This window comes from Gossypium arboreum, chromosome 4 (assembly GCF_025698485.1).
Source record: "Gossypium arboreum isolate Shixiya-1 chromosome 4, ASM2569848v2, whole genome shotgun sequence".
Lineage (NCBI taxonomy): Eukaryota > Viridiplantae > Streptophyta > Magnoliopsida > Malvales > Malvaceae > Gossypium > Gossypium arboreum.
The window spans coordinates 99,960,834-99,978,245 of record NC_069073.1 but is presented as its reverse complement, the minus strand read 5'-3'; the positions used below and the strand labels follow the sequence as shown (position 1 = coordinate 99,978,245).

The window sequence follows — 17,412 nt, the reverse complement described above, 5'->3', positions numbered from 1 at the left end:
AATGACACAAATCTAACCATACCCAGATGGTTCCAACAATCAACATGTATATAAACCATATTTCAATCATGCACATCTATTCAAAACCTTTCCAAAGCATACCATATCTTGACCATGTTGAGGTTAATTCATCATATATCACTTGGGACATTCAAACATGTTATAACAAATTATCAAATTAACACATATCAACAAGGCACCAAATATACCAAGGCTACATCACCCAAAATGACATATACATGCCAAACTTATCAACTAACATCCAACTAATCATCAATCATAAGTCCACCTATACATGCCATTATAACTTAACGAAGACATCAAAATCTATCGATATAATCGCTGGATAGTGTATTAGATCTCCAACAAGCTTCCAACCCAATCGAGTTTCCGATAATCTATAAAGTAAGAGAAAGATAACTACATAAGCAATGAATGCTTAGTAAGCTCTTATAAACTTTAGTCATATCACTCCATTTCAAATATGAAATTTATACTTATCAAAAATAATCTTATACCAATACCGCAAAATTCATGAAACCATATTTAACAACTCACAAAGTGAGTAAATTCACAGCATCACATATATATATCATCCCTAGCATAGTAGGATTTATAAAACTTTAAACCCGTTCAAATTTTCTTATTTTCATTTGTATTTCATTACTTTCCATTGCATTTACTTTCTTTAACTTAAATAACAACATTAAGTAAACTCATCATTCCCTTTTTCATCATTTTACACTTCAAGTATGAACTTACTATTTCATTACCTTTCTACACCGGTTTCATATGCATATCACACAAGACATAAGCATATCATTCAATCATAGCCACAAGCTAGTGCATTTAAACATAGTTCTTTTGGAATTAACCACATGATAACCGTTTCAATAGAAATTACATAATTTAAACCTTACCACTCTTTCATGATCACCAGCATATTTCCATTTAGACACTTACCATATCAATGCATAGCTTATAAGTTTAACATGGCATAATCCAACCACAACTTGGCCAAAGCCTAAGCAATTACACCAAACATGTTAGCATACAAGATATAAATCGTAGGCACATTAACATAAATAGCCATTTAGCCACAACATGTATCTCATGAGTTTATAACTCATCTCAACCAATATAATTTTCATGTATTATCATATCAAGGATGTTGATATATGTACATGTCATAAAAAATATTGTTCTATTATTGTTTATTATCTGAATAATGGCTATTGAACCATTTAAAATACCGTTTGATACTTGGGATAGCTCACACATAGTGTGCTAACTCATTTAACTGTAATCTGTCAATTTTTTTACATGTATGCTCACACGAGCTATGAAAATAAGCCTGCTCACACGAGCTGTGGGCCGAGACGTAGCTACACGATGCTGCTCACACGAGCTATGGAGTATCCGCAACACATGCCGGACCTAAGCCATCAGTGGGACGTTCAGGACCAACACCTGAATCATGTAAACCCTAATGATATGTTATTTGTATCCTATGAATTCCTAAAGTTCAAATGGAGCTCGGTAATCGTCGTACCTCGTTGGATTTAAGTCATTTCATAACACGGTAAATTGCATACTAATATATATTGATTTAATCACATATTAAAATTCAATTCAATCAAAATTATTCAGAATACAGTTCATACAAACTTACCTGGCTAAATTGCAGAAATACTAAAGTTCAGGGGCATTTTAGTAATTTTTCATTTTCCTCGATTTTCCACCCGATCTTAATCTAAATTAATAATTTCATTAAACATATTAATTTAGACAATAAAACAATTCAATTCATTCAATTTGGTCTTTTTAAAATTTTAAAAAAAATTACCCTAAAGTTTTACTTTTATTCAATTTAATCCATTAGCCAAAAACATGAAAATTAACCATTTTTACCCAAAATTGAGCTTAGGAAAAAAATCCCATTTATGCAACAATTTCACATTAACTCCTTGTACTTTTATTAATTTAAAAATTTAGTCCTTAATCGATATATTCATCAAAAATCACTTAATAAAATACTTTTAAATATCAATCAACATTCTAAATTCATCATTTAACATCTAAAATCTCAAGTTTCATCAATGAAAACGTAAAAAATCTTTAACAGTTTCAAAATCGAAGGTATGGGCTAACTGGACTTAGTTGCAACGATCTCAAAAACATAAAAATTTAAAGAAACATGTGAAAAATGACTTACCATGCATAGATAAAGCCATTTCCGAACCTTTCTCATCTTCCATGGAGTTTTCTACTTTCAAATTCGATGGAGTTTCAATTTGGAAGATGCCAATCAATTTTTATCTTATTTTTTTTTCTAATTATTTCTTTATTAAATTACTAATTTACCATCCAATTCATGCATTTTTAACTTATTTCATGCTTTGCCCGTCCACTCACTTTAATATGGTATATTTACCATATTGATCCATATATTTTCATTCATCAAGCCATTTAATCACTCAAATCAAAAAGTGATCAAATTTTACATCTTTTACAATTTAATCCTTTTTAATTAATTAACCATCGAAACTTTAAAATTTTTCAACGAAACTTTAATACCACCTTAATGGCACTCTGTAAATATTTATAAAAATATTTATGGCTCGGTTTATAGAAATGAGGTCCCGATACCTCATTTTCTAGAACCACTTAACCTCAGGGTCTTACCACTTGAACTTAATAAATCAATTATAACATAAATTATCAAATCGAAAACCTTTTTTAAACCATATTTGACTTTTAAATATTAAATAATAATATTTAAGAACTTACTCATCAGATTTGGTGGTCCCGAAACTATTGTTTCCGACACCACTGAAAAACTAGCTATTACAATACCCTATCTAAGTTTTAATAAACTAAAACATCTTTAAATAACGTTGTGTGCTAATGCATGTTTCGTATTGAAAAATTTTTCTGGAGTACTTGGTTCGTAACCTTGGCGCTATTCATGTAACTGATATCTTTATCCCCTAAAGGGTGCAAGAAATCCTTCACAATTTGTGTAACCAACATCAACTAGATACTAACAACCTATATTATGAAAACACTATTTATCAATCCCTTATTTTCAATATTATTATGATCTAAAAAAATAAATCAACTTCCTCCATATCTATACTTTACCAGAGGAACTTTTAGTCCATGTCTCCTAGTAATGACATCTCGAAGAACTCATCCATCAGCAACAGAACCTTCCCAACCAAAAAGAACATAAGCAAATTTCATATCAGGTGTACAAACACCTCACGTATTTGTTGCTATGTCACCTTTTTGAGTTCGATAACTAGATTTATCAATTGATGGAACCCTAATCTTGATATAGGTTCTATCTAAAACACGTAAGCAATTCTACAGATAAAGTAAAAGGTCAAGTTAGGATACTTTATTGAAATCTAAATCAAGTGAGTTATTTTTAAATAATATATATACCCACTCCAATACCTTGAACCATTTCATCTTTGTGTATGTAGAATTAGCTAGAACTGGCTCTAGCTTTTTAAATAACTAACACATGTTATAAGCGTATCACATCGTTTAAAAAATTGTGAAATGATCTATTAACAATTTCCCTAGACCTATTAAAGTGATGCTTGATAACTCAGTTTTTAAGGTGATGAGTAATAATATGCAAGAATATTGTCACTTGCTCATCTGCAAGCATGTTCCTTGATGACTTCAATCCTCCTAAAGTCGGTAACATCTCACATAATTTTTAAAAAAAAAAAGCAAATCTATTCATCCTAACTTGTTCAATATAGGTCTTATCACTAGCATGTACAAGTCACTTCACATAATCTTTTTGAGTGTAAAAATATAAAATGTATGATCTAATCATTGGTCTATAAGTTTGTAGGCTAGAGACGCCACCTAACATAATTAATAACCAACTCACAACTATACACATTTGCAACCATACTGTTAGTGCAAGACCAATTCTTTTTTGCCTCTTGCTTTGTAGTATTAAAGGCAAACGAATCATTACTGTGAGATATTAAAGTGTTACATATCTTCAAATCATAGTATAAATTAATCTCAAAACAGAATGTGATGCATCAATTTAAATTATGAATAAAGAATGAGAATTAAGCAACACAAGAATGTGATGCATATATTTAATCAGTAACTTGTCCTATTCAATTTCATAACATAATGGGCAATAAAATTGCCCATAATTGTGCTGAACATCATTTCTAAGCAATTCTTAAACGTGGTCTTAGTCACTGTCTTACTCTAGCCAAATACCCCTAAGTACCCTAAATTTCATTACAATATCCAATCTTTATAACGAGACTAACCATAAGTAGCAAAATTATATATTTAAAGCACACAATGCAAAGCTAAAAAGAACAAACAAAAATCCTTGCACAAATTACAAACCACAAGAATGCAACACGTCCTGATGATCAACTTACAGAAATTGTAGAAATTACAAAAATTACAGAGCAAAATTATATCTTCAAAGTACACAATCAAGCTTACCTATAAAATAAAAGCAAACCCAAATCAAATTAAATGCAACACGTCCCCCCTCAAAAAAAATAATAATTCAAACCAAATAATTAAACAGGGCTAAAAAAAATCACAAGATTGGACTTCGAGAAACAAGCAAAAGAAAAATGGCAAACATAAAGATGGAGAAAGAGCTTCCCGACCAATTTTTACACAATTTCCTCACAGAAGATGAATGCAAGTTTAGAATCCAAATTTTCAGTCCCAATAATCATCATTTTCATCCTCAAATTACAAATGAATTTATTAAAAAAAACAATTTTTGAAATAGGAATTAGCGTTCATACACAAGAGTTGTAGTACAATTGGATATAGGCCAAACGTATTTTCAATGACACTTTCTCATTTCATAGCTACTAACTCTGCTCATCTAATCGTCCCTTTTCTTCCTATCAAAGGTTTTTTTAATCCTTTTCGTTCTTTTTGCTTCTTCCGTTATTTATTAATCAAAGATTCATTGTTGTTAATAAACTAAAGGATATACGATCTCAACAAAATATAATTTAAGGAAAAAATAAATAAAATATAAATTTATAAGAAATAAAAAGAAAATGAGAGATTTTGTTTAGGCAAAACTAAATTTCAGGACGGAGCATAAGAAAAGGGAAGCAAAAGAAACAAAAGAATGACACTGATTATGCTCGTTTAAGTTAGTTTTGTACTTCTAAATGTCCAAATTAGACTAACACTTACCATAAATAAAGAGTTTTGATTGGAAGTAAGATGAAGATTGCGAATGAATGCTTGATTTGTTGTCGATTAAAAAACTAATTTTTAGGGTCCACTTTGAGGGGAAAAGTCGAGGAAGAATGAAATGGTCTGAAGTGAAGAGTGAAAACGATGTAGTTGAGAGGCCAAGATATTTTGGTCCAAAAAGGAAAAACTGTAATTACATGTAGAATTGACTAGCCAATTCAAAGCTCAAGCCCCTGAATTACTATTACAGGCCGTACCGTAATAGAGGCTTATTCCATTCGGCTTGTAATAGGCTATTACAACAAACTAAACAATTATATATAGTAGGCCCATTAAATAGAGTTGGAATGCATGAGTTATTACATCTAATCAAATATGATTTTACCGTTCAATAACTGAATTGAAATTTTTTAATAAAAAAATAAAAAAACTTAATTTTTAGACTAATTATCAAATTTTATTAAATTACAATAGCTAATAACATATTTTAATTTTTACAATTGTGTGTTTTCTCCCAAAATTAAGTGCAATGAGCAAATAAAAAGGTAATACGTTGTGTCAAAAGAAAAGAGTCGTCCAAATAGACAGACATCGTAACTCCGACGTCAACAAACCGAACAACCCATTCAAAAGGCTTGGAAACGTAAAATTCTGCTAACACTGAATCCATTCAATCAATAAATTAACAGTTCAACTACAAGAAAAAAGAAAATCTGGAAAAAAATGGTGAGAAGAGGGAGAAGGAGAATATTGGTGGGATTAGCGGTGGCTATGTTTTTAGGAATAGCAGTGTATTTCAGGCTTTGGGCTATTCATTACTCTATCTCTTCTGATGATGCTGAGTTGCTAAGGTTATTATTATTATTATTATTATTATTATTATTATTATTATTATTATTATTTTGGGTTTTGATTAAAATTAGCTTGATTTGAATTCTGGGTTTTCAATTTTCTGCTTCATTTGTAATTAAAATGATTTATATTTTATTTTATTTTGTTAATGTCTTTGAGAGAAGGAGACAGTTTGATCTTGCAAACAAAGAGGCAATGGATGAATCTGCAGAGTGGAGGCTGAGATTTGATGAAGAGGCAGACAAGGCTTCCAAGTGTGCCAAGGAACTAGACGAGGTTTGCTGCTTGCTTGTTGCCATTTTCATTTTCTTATTTATTTTTTTGGATCGTAAGTGATTTAGAGTTTAGCATTGCTTCTCTTGGATCCTTTTTTAATAGAATTGCTATTCTTGGTTTTTAGTCAATTTGGAAGATCGAAAATTTATTTCTATTTCATAGTTTTTTTATGGGAAAATTTAGGATTGATAGAAAACTACTGGAATAGATTTTCAGTAAGACAATGTAGTTGATCTTGCAAACTAGATGGCTTAAAAAGCTCAATTTTAGAGCTAATTAAGTAGTGCAGTTTAAATTCATATACGAAACTGCAGGGATTTATCTTGCCTTCATGGGTTCAGATTCCTCCTTAAAAAGCTGAAATTCTGAGCTTATTACTTTCAGTCATGAGTTAGTGACTAATATATGAGACTGGAGAATCCCTTATCTGCCTAGTATTTATAAGGATTTTTCAAGCAAATTCTTAATGACATTCTGCAGAATTCTACTTTATTAAAACGCTATAATTTGGAGTTTGTTTCCTACACGATTCCTGCCTTTAATAGAAGTTTTGTGTAATAATCATTCATACTGGTACTATTTACTTGTTACGAATAATTTCGGACTTGTTCCTGGAGTAATTCGCCTGACTGGGTATATTGCCTTTTAACCCTCTTGTATTATTTATGTTGTTCTGCACGACAAATTGGTCAGTACTTTCAGTACTTTATGTTCATAAGGACTAACTAAAAATCAGTAAGTAAATCAGACACTGAATAGGAAAAAAAGAAAATTATATGCTTTTTGAACCAACATATTATTAGAGGTTACACCATTTCTGCTTAGTTAGCAAGTTTCTTGTAGAGGTGAGTTTCAAGTTTTACATGCATGCTGGAAGAAAGAAACCTTTTTCATTTCTATCATGTTAATCCTTTATTTGAGCTTTTCAGCTCTCATAACGGATAAATTATGTGTCCTTTTCACAGATCAAAGACTCTATTGGAAAGAAGGGAGATTCCACTGGCTTTGAGGAAAAATTGATGCTGCTGCAAAAGGTAACTTTTACAATGCTGAAAGTTGTTTCTTTCTTGTTCTTCTGTTCTTATGACCACTATCCTGTATGTTTTATTTGTCATTCTTTGTATTCTTCTTCAATGGAAATGCTAGAACTAAGCCATTCGATCATGATTTTCCTATCCGGTTGTCAACTAAAATGAAAGTGAGACAGACTTCCTTATCACTAAGGAATCATTGAAAACTTTGTGAAACTGCAATCGATTTTGGTACAGTGCTTAAAAAATGGATTTGCCGAGCAAAATTAAGAATGCCTCAAATATGCCTTCTGTTATTAATATTTGCTATATTATCAGGAAAATGCTGTTTTACTCGAGCAAGTGGAAACGTTAAAAAATGAGCTTGTGGCAGAGAAACGGAGATGTCACACATAGTAGACAAACTTACAAAACTTCGCTCATATTTGGGTTGAGCACAACTTCACCTGACTCCTGTGCTTGCAACTAATTGGTTTGGCGTCTGCGGCTTCTCGAGTTATTCAAGTCTGGTGATGGAACTTTTTAAGTTGTTCTCTCCCTATGCATAATTTAGGCCTCGATTTTCATGTAATAGCCAATAGGTGTTTGAGGACTGGGAATTCTCTTTCCTTGGATGGTGGGTGGAGACTGGGATTAGTTTCTTACAGCTTGTTGATGCTCTATTACTAACTGTAACTACTTCCCATGCCTGCCGCCATTGAACTGATATGATAAAACTGATTGAATATTACATTGGAGTTGGAGCAGTACTCTGTTATCTTACTGTAGTTCATGAAATTTTATTTCAATTCAGATACTCAATTTCTACAGACGAATTTGGTACAAAGGACTAAGCTTGAAGTTCAATAATAATTATCATTGAAAATCCATGATCAGTAGCCAACAAGTGTTAGGGATTGAGCGAATAGAGGGGTAGTAAGTAATTTATAATTTAAATACCCTGTTCCCTCAAAGATACAAGTATTGGAAGCCTAGCAAAAAATATATATACAGAGATGGTGTAATCAACAATACAGCAGATTGGAAAGTCTGCAAAAGGCTTACAGCAGAAGTGCAACACAATTATCAGTGGGAAGCCAATGACCATAAATTCAGCAGAAAGGATGGTGACATTGCAAACCAGCTGATGAAGGCCATTGCTGTAGCTGTTTCAAACTTAGTGCAGTGATTCACACTACATTTATCAAGATCATTGTCAATCAAGACTGTTATGCCAGCTGATGCAGATGCAGCGGCAAATGTAAGTGTCGAAGTGATCTGCACCGAAACGTCACCATTTTAATTCAACTACCAAATGAAGTAAATCTTACATCCCATTCAAAATAGCGAAACATCCCCACAGTCCACAGAGAGTGCAATGGCATCCTATAAATAATGTCATACTCCATTTCTAACACCTCTATTCACCAAAGCTTAGAATTTTCTTCCTTTTTTTTTTTTTCCAAACTATCTGGAAAGTTCATTTGCAAAATCAGAATAACCAGCGATTAGTGAAATATACTACATCAGCAAGGTCTAAGTTAAAATTTTCAGGGGACTAGCAAATATGAGCCTATTTCTTTAACGATTTAAAGTATTACATCCTTTCTTCTCTTTATAAGACTCCCGTATGGACGGAAGACCCGAAAAAAAGAAGAAAAGAATGAATGACTATGATCTGCATCAGCTGTTATAATTTCAAACCTAAAAAAACTGAACCAAGTTTTTGATGTGAATAAGATCAACCTGCATGCTCAATGTCGAAAGATGCGTCAGTCACACATTAGCTAAGGGAACCTAATTATAACTCCCATCAAGTGGAACTCAACTTTAGGTATAAATTTATGAAAGGATGCAACAACAAGAACTGTACAAGTTTCCTATAGTTGAAGCAATAAATAAATGGCAAACAAAAAGTGATCTATTATAAGCCTTGCAGCATAGTTTTTACGCTTCATCAAGAATCTCTTACCCCATCACCAATGGTGAACAAACGGATTGCTAAGTAGTTTCGCAGGCTTCGTTTAACCAAAAGGGCGTACATGTCAACGAATGCCAAGGACAGGCTCCACAAACTTTGCAGGCCAACAGCAAGAACAAGGTAACTGATGCAATGAAAACAATGAAACATTCATGTTACTATTAAGATGAAACCCATGAAATCATCATCATCACCACCATCATCATATATCTAAAAAGACAAACACTGTTGAAACTGTTTCGTAATCTCAGCTTATAAAACAAAAAACTCGCTTGGGCTTGTTGCTATTTTACACATGGGTGAATTTAAAACCTCACACCGATAAACTGAAACTAAACATACACCCATGAAAGCAAATAACTGATATGGAACTAGAAATTCAGGGTTCCCACCAAAGAGAAGCTATCATCTGCTGGAGACAAACATTCGTAGGATAGTTTAACACACTATTAAAGAAAATATGGAACCACTTTAATGTAGCTTGTGAACAGATAAATGTTGTTTTCAATTCTGTACGCCCAAATAGTATGTTTCCCTATGCAACTTCGACCATGTCCAACGCATATTCGGCCATGGTATGAGGATATACCCTCCAAGAGTCCTCGAAAAAACTTCAATATTCAAAGTACCCGAACCCGTATCCGACACTCACTCGTCACTCCCCAGTAACATAGATCACTCGAGCCGAGCTCATCATATAACACTATATGCTCAGAACAGTTTAATTCAATTACAAAGGAAAAAAAAAAAAAAAAAGGCATCCCTTCGTCAAAGTCTTGACATATCTCAAATGCATTTATTATATAAAATGTCGTATAAACATAGTAACCGTTTCCCCATATGTCAGGTTGAAAGATGCGAGTACTAAAGAAGAACTTGAAAGAAGCTTGTAGTTGATTTTAAAACTCAAACAAAAATTAGAAAAGTTTGGTGGATGGTGATGATCGAGACCAACAAATTGGATGTCATTTCAATAGCTAAAGTTTACAATCTATTGGGTGTTTGTATAAAGATTGAAACATAAATAAAAAAAGAAAAGGAAATGAAATGAAAAAGGGGGTAATCACCAAAAAGCTGTGGCAGAGCGGAAGTCATTGGTGGTGGCCATGACAGAGACAGAAATGATGGAGAAAATGAACTGAGAAAGACGAAGAAAGAGGCCACCTTTAGTCCCAGGCATGCCTTGGATGTCCTTCATCCTTACTCTAGGACCGTGTACCGCCGCCTCCGTCATCGGTGGAGCCTCCACCGGGTGAACCGCCGGACGGCTCACGTTCATTGCTTCCCTTCCTCTTTATGGGAAAGTCAGGGATTTTTATAGAACTGAAAAAAAAAATCTAATATTTCATTAACTTTGCTTACAAAGTGAAGGGGGGAAAAGTCTGGGGTTGAGTTCCCCCGTGTGTGCGGAGCTACTCAGCTCTCATTCACCCACTTTAGTTACAAAGTTTGAATCTGGGCCCTTAGTTTCATGAGAGAAGTGGGGTCTAATCTTAATCTACCATCAAAACGAAAGCACCATTGATTTGATCTCCTTAGAAAAAAGAAGGTCAGAATTCAAAGGGCATAAATGCTTTCTTTTTGGACCTGCAAATTGCAATGCAGATGGGGATTATAAAGTAAAGCACTTTTATCTGCTGTACAATGCTTAACTTTATATCACTTTTTTTGAACAAATATTTACTCTTTACTTCTGCAACAGATATCGTTTTAGTTGTGGGTTTCAGTGTTTTGTTCTTGTTTTTTATACATCATTAGTAACTCTTAACAAAAAATAAATAAATAAAATTACAATTTCATTGTGATAGTTGTTTTCAACTTTTATATTTATTTTATCAAAATTACCATGATTTTATATAGAAATTTTAGAAAAATAAAATTTCAAAAATATTATTGCTGAAGAATTAATATGTTCAAAATTAAAAAAATTATCAATAGCAGATTAAAAACAAAATTAACAATAATTAAAATTAACTATTTAATATTAATTCAAGTATTTTATTTTAATAGTTAACAATAATTTAAATTATTAAAATTAATAAATTAACTTAAAAAATTTTAATGCTATAAAGCCTTGAAATTTTAAATATATATAAAAAGAAAAAGTAATCTTTTATAAAACTTGTTTCATTAATTTTAATATTACATTAATTAACTTATTGTTGTTTTGTATTAAAATAAAATATTAAAATGTTTTTATTAAGTCTTTTCTCAAATATTTTAATTAGATTAAAATTGCATAGAAAAATCATTAAAAAATCAAACTTTAGTTATAAAATTCAATCAAACAAAATAAAGTGATAAGATTCAATATATAATTAAAGTTTTAGTTGATAAGTAGAATGAGAAATATTAATCATAAAAATTATAGAAATAAATTTCAATAATCACTAAAAGTAAAGTGAAAAATTTACACGTCAACGCATTAATATATGTTTAAAATTACAAGTATAATTACATCTGTAATTATAAAAATACATCTAAATAAATGTAATTAAAATTAGCCATTATAAAAATGGAAAACTAGAATATATGCAAACTTATATAAAAATAAATCTATATAGAGTTTATATATGGTGGGGCTGAGATTCCATGTATGACACTAAGTGAGACTCAAACATAGGATCTTAAAATTTCAGGACCTCAACTTTCATTAAGCTAAGGCATCATTAGTTGTAAGTTTATTTTTAAAAATAACAATTCATGATAATTATATATTTTTAATGAATATTTTATTATCAAGTAGATATTTATAAAAATCAATATAAGTTTGATGTATTTTAGGATTTTAATAATCATTGAAAGTAGAATTTTATATATGTATACTTTTTATATCTATGAAGCATTGTAAATCATTTCCATTAATCAATAAAAATACCTTTTTACTCTCTCTATTCTTTTAACCCACAAGCTATTATTATTTTATGTCAGGAAAATTATAAAAGTAATTTACGTCCAAGAAAAAAGCCACAAGATTTGAACCAAACACTCATTGGTACTTAAGATTTCCTTTAACCATTTAGGTATTTTATGATCTTTAAGCTTTTTATCAAGAAATTTATATAATTTTATTTGGTATGTTTTTCTACTATTTCTTTTTTTATATATATAAAATTGTTCTTTAATCTTTCTTATGAAAGGAAAAAAATATTTCAAGTTTTTCTTTTTTTTTTTTAAATTAAGGAGGTTTTGAGTTGTATTATACATTATATTTGAATAAAGAAAAGAATTGAAGATTAAATTATTACTATTATATATACTTGAAATTTAATTAAAATTGCAATGGAGTGTATTATTAACATGTTGTTGTTGATTAAAGGAAAATTCGATAGGATCTATTGATTCTTATTGACCTACCATTATTGAATGATTAGATTGATTTTATAACATATATGATATTAAAATTTGGAGCAAAGGTGTATCGAATAACTTTAAACATTGTATATAAAAAATGGATTGTTTTATAAATGTTTTTACTATTAGTTTATAAATGTTATTATGAAAGTAAAATTGTTTTAGTATTTGTAATAGTGCTCATGATAATAGCCAAGAAATGATGATGATGTTAAAATCTTTAAGCTTATTTTACTATGATTTATTTTATTATAACATATTTATTATAATTTGAGATTAATCATGGCAGATTCATGGACAAATAGATTTTGGATTGAATCAAAATTCATGCATGTTTCCGATGGTGGTTATGAAAAAAATATTTTTATATTTGAGATGTGAACGTTATCCATGCAAATTTTTAACTCTCAAAGATATGGCCATCAAACTATGATAATTTTATGCACCCGAAGTTGCATGATCTCTGTCTAAAGCTCGTTATCATCAAATACACGTGAAGTTGCAAGATTTTAAAATTGTGAGTAGGTATAAGTTTGAAGTAATTATGATAAGTTCTCAATTAAAATTATACGAACGAATATTACTGATGAGAACTTGCTAGAGAAAAGTTTTCAAATTTTCATGCTTCAAATATGGTCCTATAGTAGCAATATTGAGAATTTTTTTTTAAAAAAAAATTCTAAGTTAATATCATATTTACTTGTGATTGAACAAAATAACGAGCTTTTAATGAAAATTACAAAGCCCATCTTACTGGATTTGTTTCATTCCCTGAAGTGAATGCATACTTAATGAGTCTGAAAGATGTAAATGTGGTTGTGGTGGGTTGAACTATAATAATCATCAAAGAGATGGTCATATAATTCTTTTCACCACCAGAAGTGAAAAAATAAAGATAAGCAAGAGAAGAACAATAATTTCGGAGAGAACCCTTCAAGGGAAGAAATAACTTATGTTATCAACATGGTATTAAAGGTCTTTGGTTGTATACTTGTCATACGTCTAAACATTTGGTTAAACTCTATAAGTTTCTATCAAATGGAAGGAAGACAATATGGAAACGAACAATAAGAATGATGTTAAATTAGATTTGGCATACCATATTGGTAATCATGATGAACCTAATTAGTAAAAGGATATTAATGTTGTCTTTATGATGCTACCATTTTAAATGCTAGCATGCCATTTTTTAGGATTTCTATAATCCATATTGAGGAACTTGTTATTGCAATTATTTGTTATTCATTACTAAATTGTAAATATATGATTTTATTTTGATATTTATATGCAATCTTATGATCATATTCCTTAGGACTGTATGTATTTAGTTAAAGATGAAATCTCTAAATGTATGAGTGGCATCCTTTTTGTGAATTGTGGCACTCGTTACTTGATTCTTGCATATCTTATTAGTAGTAATTACTTTTGGCCACTAGAAGTGGAAACATGGAGATAAATAAGAGAACAATAAGAGTTCACAATATAACCCTTTAAAGAAGAGAGACAACTTAAAAAAAGTTGTTGGTTATGTACTTTTCATACACATGAATATCTTATTATCTAATTAATATTCCGTAAAAAGAAGAAAATATATGTCTTGTAGACAATACAACAGTGTATACTAATCCTTGGGGATAAAAAAATATTCTTCTTGTTTGGTAATGAAACATGTTATCCTTTCATAAGTATAAAATTAATTCAAAGTTCCATAAGAGTTAATACATTGTTATTCGAACAAACAAAGTGATAATTAATACATTACGTTCTAATCGTTCTCTAAGAAATTATTATCTTTTAAAAAGATATTTGTTACAACAAATATCATATTGAGATTGTGGGTAAGGAGAAGATTAATTTCTATATATTAGATTTTGGTAAAAATTTTGTATTAGAAAACTGAAAGCATTTTCCGCTAGTTGGTACTATATATTAGTATGGTTAAATCACATGAGATGGTTAAATCACATGAGATGGTAACCTGGAAGTTTACATAAGTATTGTTGAATCATGTGCACTATAAACCAGAAGTTTACTAGTTCAAATATACTAATTAGTTTGCATGATCGACTAGACCATCTCGATCAATAATGATGCAAAAAAATAAGAATTTACATGAATATTTATTAAAGAACTTGAAGATTCTTCGTTTATCAAGTGCTCATTCTTCTCAAAGAAGATTTATTAAACCTCACTAGCAAAAGTTGAGATTGAATCTCTTGCATTTCTGAAAGAAACATGGGTCCATTTATCCAACAAGTGGATATTTTGATATGATTTTGGTAGATGTATTTACAAGTTAACCGCATCTGAGTTATCAACCCGCAGCCTGTAGTTTGCTAGATTACTTGATTTGTTTAAAAACAAAAATTTCAGATTGTGCAATCGAGACAATTCTTACCAATGTTGGTGAGTTATTTGTCAGGCTTTCAATTATTATTGAATGCTAGATTGTTAGTGCGAGTGACTATCTCAAAAAGCCTGTTGTTTATATATATAAAATGGTTTAGCATAATTTATAAAGTAAATGCCTCCAGTTAGTAGCAAAACCATAGCTTTTGTCAACAAAACTTTTGCATACATGTATAAGGATATTGTTAGAATTAAGTGACCCAAATTCTTATTTAAATAAAATACGATGGAAAATAAAATAAAAGTAAAATCCATATAGAACTAGACTTCTTTTATTTTATTTTAGAATAAGGTTTTAAACCTTATTAAACTCCATCTATTTTATATTGATTAGGATAAGGTGTTTCAATCCTACTAGAATATGGCTTTGCAAGCCTATAAATAGACATAGTCTATTCCTCTTGTATTTGAGTAAAAAAATTTTCGACATAGTGAATTTTCTTCTCCTCCGCCTGTGGTTTTTTTCCGAAAGGGTTTCCACGTAAAATTTATGTGTTCTTTATTTTTATTTATTTTATTCTATTTTATTTTTCACAAATTGGTATCGAGCTTCCGGTTATTCATCTCGATCACGGTAATGGCGTCTTTGAAGTATGAAATTCATTGTTGGATCGCAACACCGATTTGCGTTGTGGCAAATTAAGATGCAAGCGCTTCTTGCACGATGGATCTAGAGGATGCCCGCTAGGATAGATAAGATGCCTTCGACATTAATGATGAAGAGAAGAAGCGTAAGGATCGAAAGGCATTAACACAATTACATCTCATTTGTCCAACGAAATTTTGCAGAAGTGATGAAAGAGAAAACCGCCACGCATTATGGAAGAGGCTAGAACAAATATGTATGTCGAAAACTCTAACAAGCAAGTTGCATATGAAGCAGCGTCTTTATGCTCATCGCTTGGAGGAAGGTGCGTCAGACACGAACACTTAACAAAGTTGTTTAAAGAAATTCTCTCAAACTTGGAGGCCATGGAGGTTCAAGATGATAAGGAAGATCTAGGGTTGATTCTACTTTGTTCGTTGTTCTGCCTTATTCAACCTTTAGAGACACGATTTTATATAGCCATGAGTCTCTCACAGCTTGATGAGGTTTATGATTCTTTAACCTCGTATGATAAGATGAAGCATCTTGTGGTTAAACCCAACTCTCGTGGAGAGGGTCTCATTGTTCGTGGGAGACAAGACCTAATGTTGATGATGATCGTGGTAGAACACAGAACGGAATCCTCGTGGTAAATCTAAGGGTAGATCGAAATCTTCAAACAGAGGTAAAACTTGCAACTTCGCAAGAAGAAAGGGCACATTAAACTGAGTGCTATAAGCTACAAAATAAGATTAAAAGGAGGTCATGAATCAAAAGGGAAACAAATGAAAATTCCGGTGAAGTCGATGTTGTAGAAGACTACAAATGATGGTGAACTTCTAGTTGCTTCACAATGATTCTAAAGTAAGCGAGTGGATACTTGATTCAGTGCACCTTCCACATGAGTCCCAATCGGGATTGGTTTACAACTTATGAAACAAGATTCAAGGTGTTGTTTTGATGGGAAATAATGCTTCATGTAAAATCGCAGTGTTGGAACAATTAAAGTTAAGATGTTTGATGGAGTTGTCGTAACACTTAGTGACGTGCGGCATGTTCCGAATTGAAAAGAAATTTAATTTCGTTGAGTACTCTTGATTCAAAAGGGCATGATACACAAATGAAAGTGGGGTTTTAAAGATTTCAAAGGGTCCTTGTTGTGATGAAAGGGCAAAGAAAGATTGCCAAGTTATATGTTTTATGTGGTTCTATCATATCGGTGATGCAATTGCCGCTTCCTCTTCCTTGTCGATGATGATATTACTAAACTTTGGCATATGCGCCTAGGGCATATGAGTGAGAATGGCATGGCGTAATTAAGCAAAAGAGGACTTCTTAATGGGCAAGGAATTTGTAAACCGAATTTCGTGAGCACTGTGTTTTTGGGAAGCAAAGAGAGTTCGATTCACTAGAGGAATCCATAACACGAAGGAAACGTTGGAGTATATCCATTCGATCCGTAGGGCCGCCCAGAGTGCCTTCGAGAGGTGGAGCTAATTATATGCTAACCTTTATTGATGATTTTTCCGAAAAGTTTGGGCGTTCTTCCCAAGCGTAAAAGCGATGTGTTTTCCACATTTAAGTCTTGGAAAATTATGATTGAAAAATAGACGGAAAACAGATAAAATACCTCCGCATGCATAATGGCTTAGAGTTCTGCTCGATGAGTTTAATAGATTGTGCAAGTCGGAAGGATCATGAGACACTTGACGATTCGT

General features: G+C 31.4%; 2 protein-coding genes across 2 annotated transcripts; one reads left to right on the top strand and one right to left on the bottom strand.

Moving 5' to 3' along the window:
* The first annotated feature begins 5,767 nt into the window (after nucleotides 1-5,767).
* On the top strand, nucleotides 5,768-8,134 carry LOC108457818 (uncharacterized). The gene is made up of 4 exons (XM_017756971.2): nucleotides 5,768-6,077; nucleotides 6,243-6,354; nucleotides 7,320-7,388; nucleotides 7,704-8,134. The coding sequence occupies exons 1-4, from the start codon at nucleotides 5,950-5,952 to the stop codon at nucleotides 7,779-7,781; spliced, it is 387 nt and encodes a 128-aa protein (XP_017612460.1). The 5' UTR covers nucleotides 5,768-5,949; the 3' UTR covers nucleotides 7,782-8,134.
* A 5-nt stretch (nucleotides 8,135-8,139) lies between these two features.
* Nucleotides 8,140-11,013, bottom strand: LOC108457817 (CASP-like protein 5A1). The gene is made up of 3 exons (XM_017756970.2): nucleotides 10,413-11,013; nucleotides 9,337-9,469; nucleotides 8,140-8,642 (listed from the first exon to the last, which is right to left on the bottom strand). The coding sequence occupies exons 1-3, from the start codon at nucleotides 10,622-10,624 to the stop codon at nucleotides 8,451-8,453; spliced, it is 537 nt and encodes a 178-aa protein (XP_017612459.1). The 5' UTR covers nucleotides 10,625-11,013; the 3' UTR covers nucleotides 8,140-8,450.
* Between the last annotated feature and the right edge of the window lie 6,399 nt (nucleotides 11,014-17,412).